This window comes from Micromys minutus (assembly GCF_963924665.1).
Source record: "Micromys minutus genome assembly, chromosome: 22".
Lineage (NCBI taxonomy): Eukaryota > Metazoa > Chordata > Mammalia > Rodentia > Muridae > Micromys > Micromys minutus.
Window position 1 is genome coordinate 27119006 of NC_137957.1, and position 18900 is coordinate 27137905.

At 39.7% G+C, this 18900-nt stretch overlaps 2 protein-coding genes across 4 annotated transcripts in view; one reads left to right on the plus strand and one right to left on the minus strand.

The window, feature by feature from the left end:
- Positions 1-362: 362 nt before the first annotated feature.
- Positions 363-6362, minus strand: CCDC59 (coiled-coil domain containing 59). Its single transcript, XM_080935219.1, has 4 exons — positions 6208-6362; positions 5003-5306; positions 2356-2455; positions 363-1045 (listed from the first exon to the last, which is right to left on the minus strand). Exons 1-4 carry the CDS (start codon positions 6359-6361, stop codon positions 884-886), a joined length of 720 nt encoding a protein of 239 aa, XP_080791345.1. The 5' UTR covers position 6362; the 3' UTR covers positions 363-883.
- A 148-nt stretch (positions 6363-6510) lies between these two features.
- The window catches only part of METTL25 (methyltransferase like 25), a 57709-nt gene continuing 45319 nt past the window's right edge, over positions 6511-18900 (plus strand). The window contains exons 1-3 of one of the 3 annotated variants that reach the window (XM_080935646.1): positions 6511-6802; positions 15522-15686; positions 17545-17651. In XM_080935646.1, coding sequence (XP_080791772.1) covers positions 6547-6802; positions 15522-15686; positions 17545-17651 — 528 coding nt within the window. In that variant the 5' untranslated portion in view covers positions 6511-6546. Of the gene's footprint in view, positions 6803-12260; positions 12355-15521; positions 15687-17544; positions 17652-18900 lie in introns of those variants that run through there. The other 2 variants (XM_080935644.1, XM_080935645.1) reach the window with 2 other exon arrangements.

Genomic DNA, 18900 nt, shown 5'->3' on the forward strand with positions numbered 1-18900 from the left:
CATTATTATGCATTCTTTCGACCTCAATGCCAACGTTTTCTTCTTCTGTTGCAACTGAAGGCAGAAAGGTTCTCTCAGCTCACAAAGGTACCAACAACATAACATGGTGACAATACTCCTCAAAGTGTAGGACCCCTCTAAAGATCTACAACTTGGTTACTGTGAAAATGCTGTGCTTCTACCATCATAAAAGACATTTAAAAAGGTTTCCACTAAACAGAATGCTTGTATAAATTTCAATTCATAAATAAAATTTATTAGGTCTACCTTAGTATGAAAATACTCTTTTAGTATACTTTCAGATAGCCTAGAAAATCCACTTTTCTGTACTATGTACTAAAAATTAATAAATAAAAACTCCAAAGGTGAGTCATTTCTTCCCTTATAATTAAAATGAACAGGAAATAATCTATCAGAGCTGGTGGTGCAGGTCTGAAATCCCAGTCCTCCTGGCTGAGGCAAGAAGAGCACATGGTTAAGGGCAGAGACGTACGCTGCACAGAAACCCTATCTCAAAACTCCCGGGGCCACAGTGTAGCTTAGTGTGAGTGCAGCTGCCACACCAGTGCAAGGGCCAAAGTTTCATTTCCAGTAACCAACCGACACATGTTCATATCACTGAAACATCTCACTGTGAGCTCAGGCCTATTTCAAAGCAGTTTATTTCATACAAATTCCATTCAAGTTTTTAAAGATCTTCAGGATAAAGTCTTTTTTCTTTATGGAGAATATATATAAAATTTTTCTTTCACAAAAACAAAAAATAATTCAGCAATCCATCTGATGTCAACAAACTGAGTTCACCGTTAGGAGGCTCCTGATACATATATAAAAGGGTGCAGCAGTCAGTCAGGATTCAATCCTTAAAGACAAAGTGTCCACTTTAACTGTTCTCTTGTATTTTCTGAAGAAGATACTCCATCTGTAAATTCAGGTTAGGCTGGCCCTTTTTAGTCTTTTTGCTCAGTATTTTGAAAGCTTCCATCTTTTTCTTTTTGTAGAGCCTTTGAGCCTCTTCTCTCTCTTGCTTTCTCATTTCGAATTCCTGTGATCATAAACACACATGATGTTCATTAGTCATAAACAGGAAATACAGAGTCAGGGCAGAGCTTTATGCATTTGTATGTAAGTAAAAAAGAAGTTGAGTCTTTAGCAATTTCACTGAGAAGTCAAATAATTAACAATTTTATTGTTTAAATCCACAAATGAATTTACCCTCTAATTTTTTAACCCCCCCCCCCCAAAAGAGGGAGTCCTTTCCAGAGGTTAACTGGTAATATCCTAGCAACACTAAAAAGTTCATTTCCAGAAAACCATACTTGCATTTTTGTTGTTGTTAACTAATTCATGGATTTAGCCTAGAAAATGCTAACTACCCACCTACTATATAAGCACAAAACACTGTGCTAGACACAAGTTTCACCATTCAAGGACTAGGATGCTCATTTCACTTGCTATGATAAAAATTCAAGTCTAAGTACTAAGGACTATGATTCAAAACAATAGTTCTGAAGTCCCATTGTTAACAAGCACTCTTAACATTCTCACTAGCTTCAATATAACAGCTAAAAAGATGCTGTCCTGTACTAAGTGTGTTCTTCATCTCTGGTCCAGGTAGCCCCAAAATGATATACTAGACAAACATTACACTTATACTTATTTATAACTACAAGTAATTATAATTAGCAAGGAATCTTGTATGCAATTTGTGAAACTATAGTCGCTATCATTCTTCTAAAAAACTTAAGAGTTTATTTTGTTGGTCTTACATCCAAGGACTAAGCTTGGTGATAAGGAGTGTCTTGCTGGGGACCACTCTGGCAGAGCTTAGTTTTAAAAGAAGATTCTCATCATGCTATATCACAATACTTAAAATCAGCTAACCATGTATTTATTTGAAACACACATGAGGATAAGAAGCTGGATGTGGTAGGGCACGAGTCTAATCACAGAACTGACGAGGCAGAGGCAGGGGGATCTCTGAGTTCCAGGCAAGCCAGAGCTACATGAGACCCTGCCTCAAAAAAGAACTAAAAATTATTCATTAATTTTCTTAAATTAAGAAAATCATCAATATTTTGATTACTTAGGTCTCAGGAACGCTAATTTCCAGCTATAAGATTATTTCAAGGAACTTGCTAAAGAACCCAGTTCCTAGGCCATTGTTTAGAAACATTACCACAGACACTCAACTATTCACTTACCAGCAACATATTTTTTGCTTGTTTTTTAAAATCTTATCACTGACCTACTAAACTAAGATTGTCTGAGCTCTGACAGTCAATATTATTTGCCAATGTGTGTCTTAGTATGTTAGAGAGAAACAAGCCTAACGCATCGTAAAGCAGGACTTACAAATTTTTTCGCAGCACGCTTCGCTTGTACTCGTTCATACTCTTCTTGTGCCTTCTGGTTTGAGGTTTTCTTTCTCTTTTTCTTTGGAAAAGCCACAGAACTTGCAAAACAGATTAAGGCAGGTAAGTTAAACCGTTCAAAAAGAATACCATGTCAAATACAGTATCTATATACAAAAACTTCACCAATGCAACTTGAAGGAAGCAGGAAGAGAAATACCAACTACAACAACAAAGGACTATACCCAAATGAGACATTAAACTATAGTTGTAGCCATGATTAAAGGATGGTAATGGGTATCTCTGGGAGAAATATCTAATGAGTGCAGATGGATGGACAGTAAACTGTTAGTAGCAGGTGGACAGAGGTATGAACAAACTTCAACCTGACTGCTTTCCTCACCGTGTCTGTCTCCTCCTCCCACCTCTAGTCATCCCTCCTAGACAGTCTTCAGTTGCCCCACTCTACAGTGAAGCACCCTGAGCTATTGGAAAGGGAGGTTGCTAGTGTGTCACTTGTTACCTGACTTGCTAACAACCTTCCTTCCCCACAGCTCACCTTCTTGTGTCATAACTACAATCTACTTCAGCACCCCTAGTTAAAAACAAATGCATATGTCTTCCATCACCAAAGTCTATCTGCTGGCCCACTACTGTTTAACTTTACACAGTAAATTTCTGCACAAAGAATAAACTAGTCATGACTTCCCAGTCACTCCTTGACTCTCTGACATCCCATTTCTACTCTTCCATTCCACACTGTCCTTACCAAGACAGTCCTGATCTCCTAGCCCAAAATATCCAGTATGCATTTTGCTTTCTTCTATTATCTATGTCTGAAGACTTCAGTGTGAGACAGTGTCATTCTTCACTTCTAATTCTCATACACATGAGTGTTCCTGTAGGTTTGGGCATAGTGTATAGACAGGTAGAGACAGAGGGACTGCTCACCACTGTATGTGAAGCAAGGGCTCTCCACAAACCAGGAGGCTAGCCAATGAGCTCCAAGGATTTACCTGTCTCATCTACTATTTCATGACAGAAGAAACTACCGAAAACAAAACACAGCAAACCCTCATTTCTTCCTATGTCCTTACTATATACTTTGTTCTTATCTGCAACACAAATGATGTTCAAGTTTGTTTGTTTCAAGATGAGAATTATATACGTTCAAAGTATTATTGATCAAATCTACTCATCATTTCTTCTCTAATCCCTATCCCATCCTTTACTTGTGGATACCACTTTTCCCTCCTAGCTTCATGTATCTTTTGTATTTTTTATTAAGCTGAATCCACTTCCTGATGTCAGCACGTGCACACGCATGGGTGTGGAGCCATCTACTAGAGCCTGGGTAGTCTCTCAGCATGTCTGAAGACTGATGCCCACTCCCCAACCATCAACTGTCAAAATCTCCTCAGCTAGATATGGGATGTTGGGAGTCCCTCCCCAATCCATGATGGGATTTTGACTGGCTTGGTCCAGCATGTTTCTTGTGAACGCAATCTATGCTCCAGCTTTGAAAGACAATCATTTTGGTTTATTAAAAAAAAAAGTTAGTACCTAAAGTGCTGCCTTGCTATGCACATGTTAATGTAGTTTTGCTTGACTTGCATGTAGCAAAAGTTTTATAAACTAGCTCTTACAAAATCAAAGTGATAAAGTGGGTTTTAAGATAAAGTAGTGTCAGCTAACCTGAAACTCACCATCTACTCCAGCTTAGCTTCTAACTATTCCATCCTCCTGTGCTAAGCCTCCTCAGTACAGGGATCAACAGGGACGAGCCAGCACTCATTCAGGAACAAGTCTACATTTTTGATGTTTCATAGGATGGCATCTTACTATCTCTGAATTAACAGCAATCTTCCCGCTTCAGCCTGCTGGGAAGATTACGGGCTTCTAAAACCATGCCTTGCTTGCTTTTATTAAATACAACCTATTTCCTGTTGCAGGAAATGTAAATTAAAATACAGAAAACAGCGGTTAGCAGTTGCAAAGTTACCAAATATCAAGCATGTTTCAGAATACTTGATATAAATGAACTTGTCATGAAATACAATGCTTTAGGAACATCATTGACCTGAGAAGATGATCCAGGTTGAGGCTGTGCAGATGGTATACATGATGGCTCTCAAGTACTTTTATACTATCTTCCTGCCATAGAGGACCCTGGTATACCAACAAGGAAAGTCTGGCGTTATAATCCAAAGTGCCAATAGCTACACACCTGCATTCTTTTTGTAGTATCTGGTATGTAGCCCATGCTGGCCTGGAACTGGTAACTGTCTGGCCTCAGCTTCCTAAATGTTAGCCTTACAGATCAACATCAAAACTAGTCCCCACCCCCCAAACTAAGACCCACACATTAATAACTGGGTTTCATTACGGTCCAATTATATTACTTGTACTTGAGAGGCTGCAATTCAAAACTCGGATCTACTGAGTCTCACTTCATGTTTTTGCCATCTATGTTCAACTAGCCTATTTCAGTCACTTAACACTAAAAGGGGGAGACTCCGTGAAATATCTTTACATGATTTGAAAAGTGTGTTAAGAAAAATTCTAATTCTTAACACAAGTTTCTCTGTGTCTTCAATAAAAACATGATTTACATTTAAAGTCGAATTTCCAAAGAAGAAAATGCATACTTTACTGTGCCCAGCTCCTCTGGCTGAGGCTGGAAAACACTCGACTGTTCTTCAGACAAAGTCTGTTCAGCATTGTCTTCCTCTTCAGGCAAAGGCTGGTCAACCTGTTCTGACAAAGTCGGAGCTCCCTTTCTTTGCTGTTTTCTGAGTCTTTCGTCTTCAGCTAGATACAAGTGTTTCAGATGCTCTGGGTAATGATCTGTGAACTGGGATTCCTGAGAAGTTGGTGCCTTCTTTACCTTCCACAACAATTTCTTGTAATTTTGCTGGATCTTCAGTTTTCTCCGAAAAGCAAAACCCTGTCCTAACATTGAAAGATTTCAATCACAATTAACAGAAAGTGAAAAATGAATGAGATTTTTTTCTTTTACATTATATTCAAGTGATAGAATTACTTGGCTTTGCTTTAAGAATTAGGTTAGGCAACACATTTAACAATACACTGAAGGGCAAGCTGGACCTTTACCTGAAGTTGTCAGACACCACACAAAAACTTAGAAGTACAGCAAACTAAACTTTACTGCTCAGCTTGAATTTATAATCGTATTCACAAATTACATTTTCTTTACTTCATATAAAACATCACCCGAGTCTTCAGTAAATATTTAAAAATAAGGTAGGGGAATCAGTCATTTTTCCCTTGGAGAAATTTACTAATCACCTATTTTCCAAATTAAAATACAAGAAAAACAAAAGGGGGGTTACTGTACAACTTTCTGAACAACTGTCAGTTATTATTAGATCGAACAAAAACATTTAACCATTTGACGTGCATTGAGAGGCTTTGCAAAGACAAGACCACGAATATAGGGAAGACAGCACTATGAGACCAAAATGCTACTGTGGAGTTTACTACCAAAGCTTTGACGCAGTGTGTTTTTAACCCTATCTTCCTCTTTCCTTTGCTGTAATACAGATGCAAGAATGTCTCTATGCTACATAGACAAGTGGACCCCTAGACTCTCCGTGCTTCTGTTTAGACGAAAGAGCTGCGTTAAAAAACAAAGCAAAAGTCCCAAGTTGACAGGACCATCCGGTCCTCCCATGCAAAGGACCGAGAAGCTCTCGGGTTTGGCGGGCTGAGGAATGGCTTCCCTGGTCTCAAACCGGTCTAAGTCCGAGAGCCTTTACCCAAGCCGGGACCCATCGTGCACTCTAGGATTCCGCGGCCCCGAGGACTCCTCCGCGGCTGTCTGCTTACATACCTTCGCGCACGCTCCCCAGGAAAGCTTGCTGGTGGTTCGGCCGCCAGGTTCTGCGTTTCCCACTCTGGTTACCGACTCTGACCTGAGGATTCCCTTCTCCACGCGCCGCAAATCCTCCGGTCCGCCACCTCGAGGACGGCCGCCCGGGCGCCATTTTGCACTACCGGGTTACTAGAACTACAGTGTGGACGCCGACAAAATACGTCACCAGGCAGAAGCAATCAATGGCCCACGCTAGCGCATGTTCGGAGCTCGACTGTTTCGGCCTGGGCTGCTTCCGGGTAGAGAGGTGTCGCGCGGCCATGTTGGCGCCACCTGCAGCCCTGGCGGGCGAGCGTCATGGCGGCGGCTTGCCCTCTCCCCAAGACCCCGGACCTGCCCACGCTGCACGCCAAGTTACGGGACTTGCTGAGCTTCCTAAGGGGCGCCCTGGCCATTTCCGGCGCGCATACGGTGGACTTCTACACTAAGTCGGTCTGGCAAGAGCTGGTCGACTTGCCCCCCGACAGCGTGCTGGCGACGCTGAGGAAGTCGGCGGCGGAGGCCGAGCCGTGGGAGACGACGCTTCCCCTCGGGGAGGCAGAGGCGGGATCAGGTGAATGGCGGGGCGGGCGGGGCGGCTGTCGGGGCGCCCCCTGGTGGAACTTGTCGGAAGTGGCAGGGACTTGAAGGATGCTGTCCCTAGGAGTTGGAGGGATCGGAATAGCTCAGGTGGGCGGGGTCCCCTCTCGATTCTAGTGTGGGTGTTGGTAGAGTTCCACCCTTTAAAGTCGTTCACCGGGAAGAGGCGTTCCTTCACCTAATGATTCAATGGTTTCGTTTTGAAAACATCCAAAGACTATGTGATGACCAATACCCACTGTTGAAGGGAGTTTGGGAGACCAGATAAGAGCAGGGTACAAGGAAGATTGTTTTGTGGATGAAAGTTTTTGAATGCTCGCTAGTTCGTTTTAAAACTATGTATTTTCAGTATCAGCTATGCGCCCTGATGTTTTCTAGGCTCTGGAGCTTCATACCGTCAAGAAACTTTAGATTCTACCAAGTTTCTGTTTTGGAAGTAGGCAAAGGAACAATAGCAGCTAGCTATTGGAGTGGAGGTGGGGGCTTGGGGTGGACTGTTTTAATGATAGGACCTAAGAAATATTGGCTCTTTGAAATCGTTTTTTGATTGTTGGAAAGTTAGACACCCCACCCTTTCAGTTTGCTCCCATATTTGCCTTAACAACAGATGGATTCCAACATGTGGGAAAATATTTGGCATACATTAAATGCCCCATAATGAACAAATGACTTTTTTTTTTTTTTTTTTTTTTAGTATGGAATAGAGTTTATTCAGGTCATGGGAGGATGAGGAGAGTTAAGAGGGTGGTAGAGGCAGAGAGAGAGAGAGAGAGAGAGAGAGAGAGAGAGAGAGAATAGAGGAATAGAGCCCAGCCATGAGCACATGGGAGAGAGGGGGAAAGGAAAGGGAAGTGGAGGGGTAGGGGTGGGAGAGCAAGGCTGCAAGAACAAGAGAGGCCAAGAGAGCGAACAAATGACTCTTATTGGCTTTCAAAAAGAAGGGGAAAAAAAAAAGAAAAAAAAGAAAATGCACAAAACAGCCTTTAAGTGCAGAGCAAGACTTTGTTTAACTTTTTCTCTACCTGATGGGATATTACTTTGCATATACTAATAGCTTGATTCATTGGTGTCTAGTGTATGTTCTGCAGTTTGCTTTTGCTAGGTGCATGAGTATTCTCTTCTTGTTCCTCTCTCTCTCTCTCTCTCTCTCTCTCTCTCTCTCTCTCTCTCTCTCTCTCTCTCTCTCCCTCTCCCCCCCCCCCCCGCCCCTCTCTGTGTGTGTAAAATGCACCTGCCTGTCCTCCTGTGGAAGGCCAGAGGTCGGTTTCCAGTATTATTTCTCAGGAGTTCTACACCTTGTCTTTGGGACAGGGGCTGACCTCATAAACTCTGCCCCTCTCCCAATACTGGAATTACTAGTCCCTACCATTATGTCTGGCTTTTAATGTGGCTCCATAGGCCCCAGTGCTTATAAGGCAAGCATTTTACCATTTAGCCCCTATTTTCTCCTCATCTTTGTATTGCAAATTGGATTCCTTAGTTTCTGAATTGTGACTTTGCAGCTTAAATTAATTTCCCATGGATGTGAGATTTAGTGAAATATTAGACTCTCGATTTTGCAGCATCTGACTCTACAGGATGGCCTTTTCATGTCCGTGTTTGAATCTGTTGATTTGTTTAGCAAGCACTTTCTAAGTCAGGTTTTCACGAGAATCATTACTTAATAGTCTTGATGCAGTCCTTCCTTAGTTTCTTTTCTTATCTCTTCCCATAAGCAGTAATCTTAAGAGTATTTTGTTCATTACTTTAGAACAATCCTTGTCCATTGTAAATGTTTAATAAGTATTTGAAATACTTAAAATGTAACAAGTAGATCAGTAATAACACTTTCTTTGTTTCCTTAGGCTAAGAATGAATGCATGCATGGGTGTGTCTGAAAACCAATCGTGTGTGTTGTGTGTGTGTGTGGATGTGTGTATCTAACAACAGCAGAGACTAGACTTGATCTTTGAAATGTCTCTAGACCTGATAACTTTTTTGACTATAAAACTCCCAACTTTATAAGTTCCTGGCTGTTTTGTGAGCAAATTTATTGGAAGCATTCCTTAGGATTTTCTCATCTAGCTCTGTGGACAGCATGGTGTCATTCAGGCAGATGTGACTGGAGAAGGAGCAGAGGATCTACATCTTGATCCTCAGACTGCATGAAGAGACTCCACTGTCAGGCCAGGCTTGAGCTGCTGAGACCTCAGAGTCTACCTGTTAGTGACACACCTCCTCCAACTACTTCAACAAGGTCAAATCTAATAAGCCACTCCCTGTGGGCAAGCATTCAAACACATGATCTCTGGCCCCTTTCCTGTTCAGTCCACCCCAAGCTCTTTCTAAACTTGTGAGGAATGGCACTGCTGGGTAGTAGTGGAACTAGTTAAGTACATTTTCCATCCCAGTGGGGGAGATCACCGAGCTCAGCGATTGTATAAAACCGTGTGAAATTAAGTATTCCTTCTAACTGGGATCTTACTCTCATTGCGCTCATTTACAGCAGCTTAAGACTTAAACTATTGTAGTTTCTCCAGATGAGCAGAAGAAAGTACTGCCCAGAGGATACCTTTGGTGTGTATGCACGTGTATGTGATGTGATGTATATGCACATTTATGTGATGTGACACATGAGATGCAGCTTTTGTTTTCTCAGATCTAGTTGTTTGTGTGTGTCAAATAAGTTGTGAACATTTTAAATGTACTTTAGCATAAAAGGGTGTTTTTAATTATTATCTTGAACATTGTGTAGATGTCTATAATGTTTTAATCATATTCAACCATCATACCTTGCTTTGTTCCCTCCCTCTCCTGCTTAACTCTTTACTTTCTTCTAATTAGCCTTCTTTCTACTTCAATGTCTTTGTGTGTGTGCGCATGTATTCACGCTTGTGTGTGTCCCACTAGGTTTAATTAGAGTTGCTTGTATGAGTATGTGTGGCGCACTATTACTGGAGCATGAGCAACTTGCCAGTGGCTGTAGCACTGAGGAAAATGTGCCCTCATCTACCAGCAGCCATCAACTGCCTCTAGCCAGGGGATTTTTACTCTTACAACATAAAAACATGCATGTACCTCCCATGTTACATGTTCTCCAGTTAATCTTCCAAAGTATATACAATAAAATTCTTACTGTTTGTCCTGAAGTCAAGCTGTTCCTCACTAAAAAAACAAACAACAAACAAACAAAACATTTTTCCACATGTGTGTGCGTGTGTGGTATGTGTACATGTGTATATGTATGTTTTTGTGAGGGATGCACATGTATGTGGGTCTGCAATGTGTTAAGACCTGATTGATGTCCCGTGTCTTCCTCTTCACATCATATGGTAGCCAGGATCTCTGCTGACCCTGGAGCTTGCCAGTTTGGCTAGTCTGGCTAGTCAGCTTTTCTAAGGTTCCCTGTCTCTCTCCCAGAAGCTGTAGTTGTAAGGAGTTGGCTAGTTACTTTTGTCAGCTTGACAGAAACTGGAATTGTTCGGGAAGAGAAAACCTTAGTTGGGAAGGTGCTCGCTTCAGAGGCCTGCAGGCAAGTTTTCTTATTCAATAATCGATGTGGACACTGAGAGTGAGAGAGGCCCTCAGTTGCTGAGGAGCCCCATCCCAACTCGGCCCCCAGCTGAGCATCTCCCTCACAACTTCCATCCCTGACTCCCATAACAATGGGGGGGGGGGCTAGGGAGCCATCCCTACTCTCTTGAATACCATCAATAAAGTTCCACTGCACCCACAAAAAGAAAAAAAAAAAAAGAAAGAAAGAAAAGAAAAGAATTGATGTGGGAGGGCCTAGCCCACTGTGGGCAGTGCTACCCTTGGGCAGGAAGTGGTGCTGTGCTGTATGAGGAAGCAGGCTGACAGGGCTATGGAGAGAGAGCCAGGAAACTATTCCTCCTTAGCCTCTGCCTCAGTTCCTGCCTCCAGGGACCTGACTGCTAGAGTTCTTGCCTTGGTTTCCCTCAGTGTTGGACTGATTGGGACATGTAAGTCAAATTAACACTTTCTTCCTCAGGCACCCTGGGTTGTTGGGTGTGGTCTTTTCCCACCACAGTAGAAAGTCAGCTGGGACAGGGAGGCTGCTGTACTCATCTGTCTTTCACAGGAGGGTAGAGGATCCTGACTGTGGTGCTCGTGATTATGTGACAAGCAAGCATTTCACCCTTGCCTGACCTTTCTCCCCACCCCTGTTCCCTATCTGTAGTGTGCTGTGGGTCTTGAGGGTCTTCGTGCTGATTTAGTGGCTGTGACTTCCACTTGATAGTAGTATGTACCCTGGAATTGCTTTGATTTCTATCTATTTTTTTATTTAGCCAATGCATTTTTAATTTGATGCATTATATAATTTTTTGTGAACAAATTAAGCTATGTAAAGAATTTTTAAATCCAACTATTATGGTTAATTCTAGTTTTATATTTAATTTTATTTTCAAACATGGTGTAGTTCATTGTGAAGATGCCTTTGGAATGATTGATTGTATTTATGCATTCATTAAGGTGTTAATATTGGTGTAGTAAGGATCTGCATGTCAGTCCTTCTTAATATGTATTATTTCATCCAGATGCATGGTTTGCATGTTTAAGTAATACTATTTTTCATTTTATATGCAACTGTAAATTAAGCTAGAGTTGTTTAGACAAAAAAGAAAAAGAATAAATCCTAGCGTATTATCAGATCATGTAACTGATTGATTTAAAAAGCAACAATGTGTATTATATTTGTTCTCTTGGTACACTGCAATATGATGGATATGATGGATATTTGCAAAGTGTGTAGAATCTAACACAACTTATTTTCAAAGTGTGGTAAGGCAGACTTAACTTTTGGCTGTTAAACAATTAATAGTTAAACCTTGCAGTCAACTATTGAAGAAGCCAAAGCCTTAAATACTTTTATTAAGTTTTCATGGGGTAAAAAATGTTCTTTGAGGAAAAAACACAATCAAATCATCTACCACTTGTGGAACATTGTGTTTTTTTATCCAAATGGAAACTACCATGAGGCTTTTGTGTCAGTGCTTGAACTAATGGGGTTTGCCCCACAGCAGTGATGGGGAGCGATTTTCAAATAAAAGACAGTTTTACATCAAGCTGTATGGCTAGCTGGTTGTGAATTGAAGGCACACGGAATGCAAAAAATAAAAAGATGTTTTAACTTTAACAGTAAATTAAATGCTATTGATCAGCACAGGAAGTAGGAAAAGAGAAAAATTCGTAAGGAATAAAATATTTATAGAGATAAATAAAAAATATTTTATATCATTGTGAAGATAATTACCAATTGTGGTTTATTGGCTGTGTGATTAGTGATTTTCCCAACCTCTTTAATACAGTTATGTCAGTAATTAGTACATATTTGTATCTTATATTGTATTCTGTATGATCCGAATCACTCGTGTCTTACATTAACATTGTCAGCATTCAGGCTGAAACAAGGTTTTATGCTTCCCTAACAGGCTCAGTGGTGCTATTGAAGTCCTCGTAGTGGCCTCAGTGATTGGAACCACTACAGAGTCTTAGGAGAATTCCGTAGTTGATGATGCTACAATAGTAAGTGCATTGTAATATGCTGTCCATGCATGCATACATCCATCCATCATCCATCCATTCATGCTGTGTGCAAAATACTTTTGCTTTACAACTGAACATGGAACAGTAGTAACGGTTTATTTCTAGTAGATACCACAGAAAAATCTTACACAATATTTTGTTGTCTTTTCAGAGACATTAATTATCTCATATGTTCAAATTACATTTTAATTTCTAGAACCAAGATCATTTCTAGTGGAGAAAAAATATTAAGAAGAGTAAGAAAGTGACTATAAAAATAAGCAAGTGTGTAATATCATAACATAGCACTACAGACTGATCTCTGCCAGAGAAGCTGCCAGACCTGATTCCATTATGCTGTCCACTGTTACTTTGCATGGTGTGGCATGCTATGAACTCAGGGATGAGGAACAGAGTTTGAAGTCGGACTGCAGTGTGTGCACATTTGACTCGGTTATCATCTTGTCAAGTCTTGACATAAGAACAACAATGAACTTGCTCACATGATAGGTAAATGTTTAACCGTGCCTGGCATGTGGTATTAAACATTCAGTACATCTTAGCAATGGAGCAGTGCGTTTGTGAGACCTGTGAAGATGAGATAAAGCTCATCTTCTTTAGAGTTTTAGGACACTCAAGTATGATAACAGGTAAGCAGTTTTGAACTCTTCCTTAATTATGAATATACATTTATTGTTTTATTTCTAGTTTTAAAGCTTTGTACACTTTTCCTCAAAGGTTCTTATGGTCTGTGTTTTTGACTCTTGTTTGCCTGTATACGTGGATATCTGGTAGAAATACTAGAAGCAGGTTAGAGGTATCTTGGGATCATGTTTCAGAACTAACCTCTCCTGTCTCTTTTCCATCTTGTTTCCTAAGCTGTTACTGTTTTTAACCCTTATTTTTCTTTATTGGTGTGTGTGTGTGTTTGTGTGTATGTGTGTTTGTGTGTGTGTGTGTGTGTGTGTGTGTGTGTGGTGTACTCATGATTTGTTAGTGTGGATGCCTACATAGCTTACCTTTATGAGTCTGTGGAAGTCAGAACAAGGTGCAGGAGTCAGTTCTAGCCTTCCACCACATGGGGTCTGAGGATAAACTCCAGTTGTAGGAATGTGCACGGGTGCCTTTACCCACTGAGCTCACCAGATCTTAGTTAATCTGTTTTACACACTGCTTTGTAGCCTCTCTTATAAGAGCCCCAGTGGGAGAGTGATAGATGTTACACACACACACACACACACACACACACACACACACACACACACACTCACAAAATTGAAGCCGACACAGGAAAAAGATTAGGAACCTCCAGGAGATGGCATTGTAAGCAAAACTGTCAAGCCCTGGAGTGTGCAGGGGTAGCAATCAGGCAGCAGATTTAAACAATGCTTCCTTCCCCGAGGGGAGGAATATTTGCACTCAGCTAAGAAATAACTAAAGTTCCACTGCACGGCAGCTTCTCTGCCCCTAGCTGCCAACCCCACACTGATTATAGAGACACCCAGTCACCAAGACACAAGGTGCTGTGAGGACCTGAACATTGGCATTGGCCTATGGCCTTCTCATATGCAGGATCACAGAAGAAAGGAAAGATCACTCTCCTTTCTCGTTCTCTATAAATCTCTACAATAAGCAAGCTGATTCTCTCAAAAGAAAAAAAAATGACCTCAGCTGTACTTTTATGATCAAAAAATTTTTTTATTGTGAAATTCTGGACCGAGTAAACTGTTTTTAACTCTAAAGATATAAAACCAAGATTGAATCAGAATATATAGTTCTTTAAAAGTTAACTATTATTGAAAACACTTTAACTTAGGCATTCAATATCTAAAGTTTGGGGGTGCCTGTAATTAAAAGCAAATTAATGGCATTTAGTTCAGGTCAAACTGGAATCTTTTCAAGAATTTTCAGTAGGATAGCTGTTGATTCAAACATTTACTTTTCCAACAGAAACATCACATTTCTTTCTGTTGGCAACATTGCCCAATAACTGACACTTATAACGGCCCCTCTGCTCACTGCGATGGAATACTCTTATTCTATCACACTTTAAGAAACTGCTCCCCTGGAACCTGCAGATGCTGAGACTGCTCTTAAACCTGAAAGTCTCACTTAATAGTTGACCGAGTTTTGCCCCCTGCATCATATCTAAATATTTTGATGTAGATTTTATTACATTTGGCTGCATCAGTAAATTCAGCTTGTAAAACGTCCCCAAATCTATATTAAATAAATTTGCCATAGTAACTTTGTGGTTTTATTTTCTTTTTAACTGATTCAAAGTTGAAGTCACACAGCTCTGGTGTTTTTTAATAATAAATATAGCACATATTGTAACACCAAATTAAGAGATACTGGTTTTACAAAGAAAGCATGTATATGCAGAATCATATCGTTTTATTTAGAATATGAAGATATCCTGTACATTGTTTTCAAGTTTTGTGAGAGAGCAATAGTTTTCTTTGTGTTTCAGTGGACTTCTATTAGACAAGATGTCATGGCATATAGATTATGGTGTTTGTTTGCTTTTGAAAGAACAAAAATTGTTCTCTAGCATGTATGCTTCCCCAGAGTGAATGCCTTGCATACGTGTTCAACACTGATTTGTCCTTTTTTTAAGCTTGCTTTTATTTAGTTATACCTTGAGTTAGTTTTCAAAAATACATGTTAAATGAATCGGAGTGCTCTAGTCACTAAGGATTTATGAACTGCTATGTATAAATTAGAATGAAAAGAAAAAAAACTTCAGAAACAAATTGATGTCCCTTGACAATGGCATAAAAGGATACAACTGTGCAATGCTGTTCAACAAGAATAAGGAACAGGGGTATTGTAAAGACTGGCACTTTAACATGCACAGCTGTAGGCCCGAAAGACAGTTCATAAATTAAATATATTACACTTCAGACTTAAGACTTCTGCTGTTGTTGCTCCTGGAAAACACAAAGACCAAATTTTAATTTGATCTTCAAAGACATGACTGGATAAAATGCTAAAACTAGATTTTTGGAGGCTGATAGTTTAAGTAACCAGGGCAAAGAAACTGTTGGAAATATCTCAGAGATTGAAAATTAAAATATTTTAAGTTGCTGTAAAATTCCAGTTGTTCATTTGCTATTTTCAAAATCTTTATAACTCTTGCTAATCTTTGATGTCCATTGTTTTAGGTTTCATTGATCTCCCCAAAATATTTTGTGAAACTTCTCAGAAGCTTTTGAGTGTGGAAGACTTTGCTCTAACTGCAAAACACTATTCTGTGCAAAACATGGGACTGTGTACTCCTTTTGAGCAGTTACTTACAGCCCTCCGAGTAAATAAAAAACAAAGAATTGGTATGTGTGACTGTGATATTTATTTATGCTTTTTAGGTACTTAGATGCAGTATGTCGCTCATTTATGTATGCCTGTCCAATATAATCTTAGTTTACTTTCTGTTGGATATTATCATACTGAAAAGAACAGATTCTCTTATTCCATAGTAAGAAGACTTATAGATCTCTATACTCTCTCCTATATTAGCCCCTGAGTGTCTTTACCACAGTTAGTTTCAGACACTCAAACACATATTATATTGTGTTACTACAGATGTTAAAATACTTGTTTCATTTTTATTTCAGTGGGATAATGGTTTCTCTATGGCTGATTCTTAGGGAAGAACATGAAGAACATGGAGCGTGGTTGCTGGGAAAATAGGGGAAATGTATGAGAAAGTGGGGATTGTCCAAATTAGAACTCAAGTGGCCAGATAGATTAAAACCTATGTTTATAGTTATGTGTCTTGTTTATAGTAAAGTGTCAGTAGATACCCCAGTTCTAAGGTAATGGTCAGGAGGCTGTGGATTTAAAAGTTGACTATTTTCCATGCTGAGGAACCAGCTTTAGTAATAGAGACAAATTGGTTAAATACTGATGACATCGATGATAAAATATGTGACCTTTATTGTTTCCTAAGGTCTTTATTGTCTGCTATTTCATTTGATTCTCATTAGTCCACCAACTTTTTTTAGAAAGCTGTAAACCAAGAGAAACATCCTCTTGTGAATCTTGATACTTTTGACCTAGATTTGCAATGCTAAAATCTTCTCTGTTTGCTGTTAGGATACCCACACACATACTTCTTTAAAATCCGAGCCCTTTGACCATCAGTTACAGGTACCATATTACCTGCAAGTATTTTGGCATATGTCCATAAAAACCCAATACATTCCTACTTATCCTGAAGCATGTCAGTTTATTCAGGATTTTAACTCTGTGCTAGTAATACTATATAATAAGCAGACTGTATTTAAATTTGTCATAGTTAGCAGGAATTACTTATAGCTTCTTTTTTAAAAAATATTAATTTTTAAAAAATTTTATAGATGGGAGTGTTTTGCTTACATGCATGTCTGTATATGTGTGTATGCCTGTTGCACACAGAGGTCAGAAAAGGGCATCTGAATTAGTTTTGAGTAGGTGAGCTGCCATATCAGGGAATCAGCCCAGTATCCTCTGTAAAACTAGAAACTCCTCTTACCCTCTGAGTCATTTCTCCAGTCTGCGTTTTTCTTAGTGTACAAATCAGTCTGGGCTCATTCATGACATTTAGACAGAATGTTTAAATCCCTTCCATCTAAAGTTGTAGCTCAGTCTTTTTTCTTCTTGTTTATCCTGATTCTGATAACTTGACACATGCAGGGAGGTTTTGTTTGATTATTTCCCCGTGGTTAGTCAGCTTTCCAGTTCCAGCAGGAATGCTAATTAACTTGCTTTTTCATGCACCTCACTAAGGCATATGTAATTTTGTCTTATTAGCAGTGATTAGTGCTGGCTGGCACAGGCAGATCCACAGAAGCTCTTCATATAAGGGTTGGTTTTATTTTTGTAGGTGTGTATTATAGTATCTTTTCCAGTTTGTTGCTTGCTCATCTTTTTACTTTGTTAAGGCTGTTCTTTGATGACAAGGATTTTCATTTTGGTTTTGGTGATACAGCTTTTTCCACTTATACTTAATTATTTGTTATATCAAGGAATGATTTTAATTATCTGTGGACTTTTATTCAATTTGAATCATGACTGTTAAAATCATACATTGACATAGATATCACAGAATTTATGCCATTTCATAATTAATTTTTAAAGCCGTGAATTTTGGATGACAACTAAAATTTTCTTTCATAGCAGTATTCTCATGTTTTTATGTTTGTTCAGATGAAAATGTGAAGGCAATTGAGTTTATGAATACAAAAAAATCTCATGAGGTTCAGGCGATGTCAGAGCTAATCTGCAGTATTGCCGATTACTGTGGCTTAAAGCAGGTAAGAGTATTCCTTGTAAGTCTTACCCATTTGTGGCATTAGTTAGGATTCCTTTCCTTCTTGTATCTTTTATTGGACTCTTGCCTTCTTGTCAGTGTTCCTTTCTGTGTTTATTTCACTTACCAAGGAGATTACACACAGTACTTAAATCTTCACTGAAAGATCTGTCAGGGAGCCACACTAAGCTAGAATAAGGCAAAGGCTGGTTGGTCTTCAGTATATACTGGAATCCTTGAGAGACAGGCTGTAAGAGAGAAAGATGGGTGTTTCAGGCAGCAAAGTTAGAGGGGTGGAGCTACCTAAGCCCTTTAAAACTGAAGCCCAGCTACTAGACATGGAGCTACAAAGTTTGGTGGTTTTTCCTGCTATGTTTTGGTATTGCTTTAGTTTCTCACCCTCACTTTCTATGACGTGTGCTCTATGCCAGCATTGTGTGTTAGAAGTGTGTAAGTTTTCATTCCCTCTGTTCCTTCCTCCCAACATTTCCCTATAGTCCAAGTCCAGCCAGTGCTGCCTGTATTACTCAGGGATATGGAGTTTTCACTGGAGCATGCTTTACCTGCTTGGGTCCCACCCCTAAAAAGACCTTAACAAACTGGCTCTTCACTATCCACCATCAACTGCCACAGCCCCTTGCCAATTCAGATCGGCAGGTCAGGTCACTGGAGGGCTCCTCCCTGCTTCTCGGTGCTTTGCTTACAGGTGGTCTCATGGCTGCCCCACTTTATGTATGCTCTGGGAATCTAAATTTACATCATCATGCTATCAAGACAATCTCTTTATTCACCGAGCCTTCTTCTGAGCCCAGTATGTTCATCGTTGACCTAGTAATATCTTTTTTTAAAGCTATGTATTTTAAAGAAAAAATACGAGAAAAGGACATCAGATTCCATTACAGATGATTGTGAGCCACCATGTGGTCACTGGGAATTGAACTCAGAATCTCTGGAAGAGCAGTCAGTGCTCTTAAGCCGTCTCCAGCCCTAGTACTATATTTTAACTTTATTCTTTCTGAAAAAATTTTTTGCTCTTCATAGGTGGTTTGCATTCTCATATAAATTGTAGTATATGATTTTCAGTGTCTTTAGGCTCAATTGGGATTATGTTGATCTCTGTGCATTGAAAGAGAAGAAGGGCTTTCTTAGTATTGAGATTGTTTGTTCATGACATGAGCCTTCTGTTTAACCTTTCAGGATTTTAGATGACATTTATAGTTTTCAGTGTATTCATCTTCTGTCCTTTGTTAAGC

Excerpts from the sequence above, each read along its gene's own strand:
- CCDC59 (XM_080935219.1), bottom strand. The coding sequence starts at position 6,361 with ATGGCGCCCGGGCGGCCGTCCTCGAGGTGGCGGACCGGAGGATTTGCG. Across the intron at positions 5,307-6,207 it reads CCTGGGGAGCGTGCGCGAAG|GACAGGGTTTTGCTTTTCGG; the intron begins GTATGTAAGCAG and ends TTTCAATGTTAG. Across the intron at positions 1,046-2,355 it reads AGCGTGCTGCGAAAAAATTT|GAATTCGAAATGAGAAAGCA; the intron begins GTAAGTCCTGCT and ends TTATGATCACAG.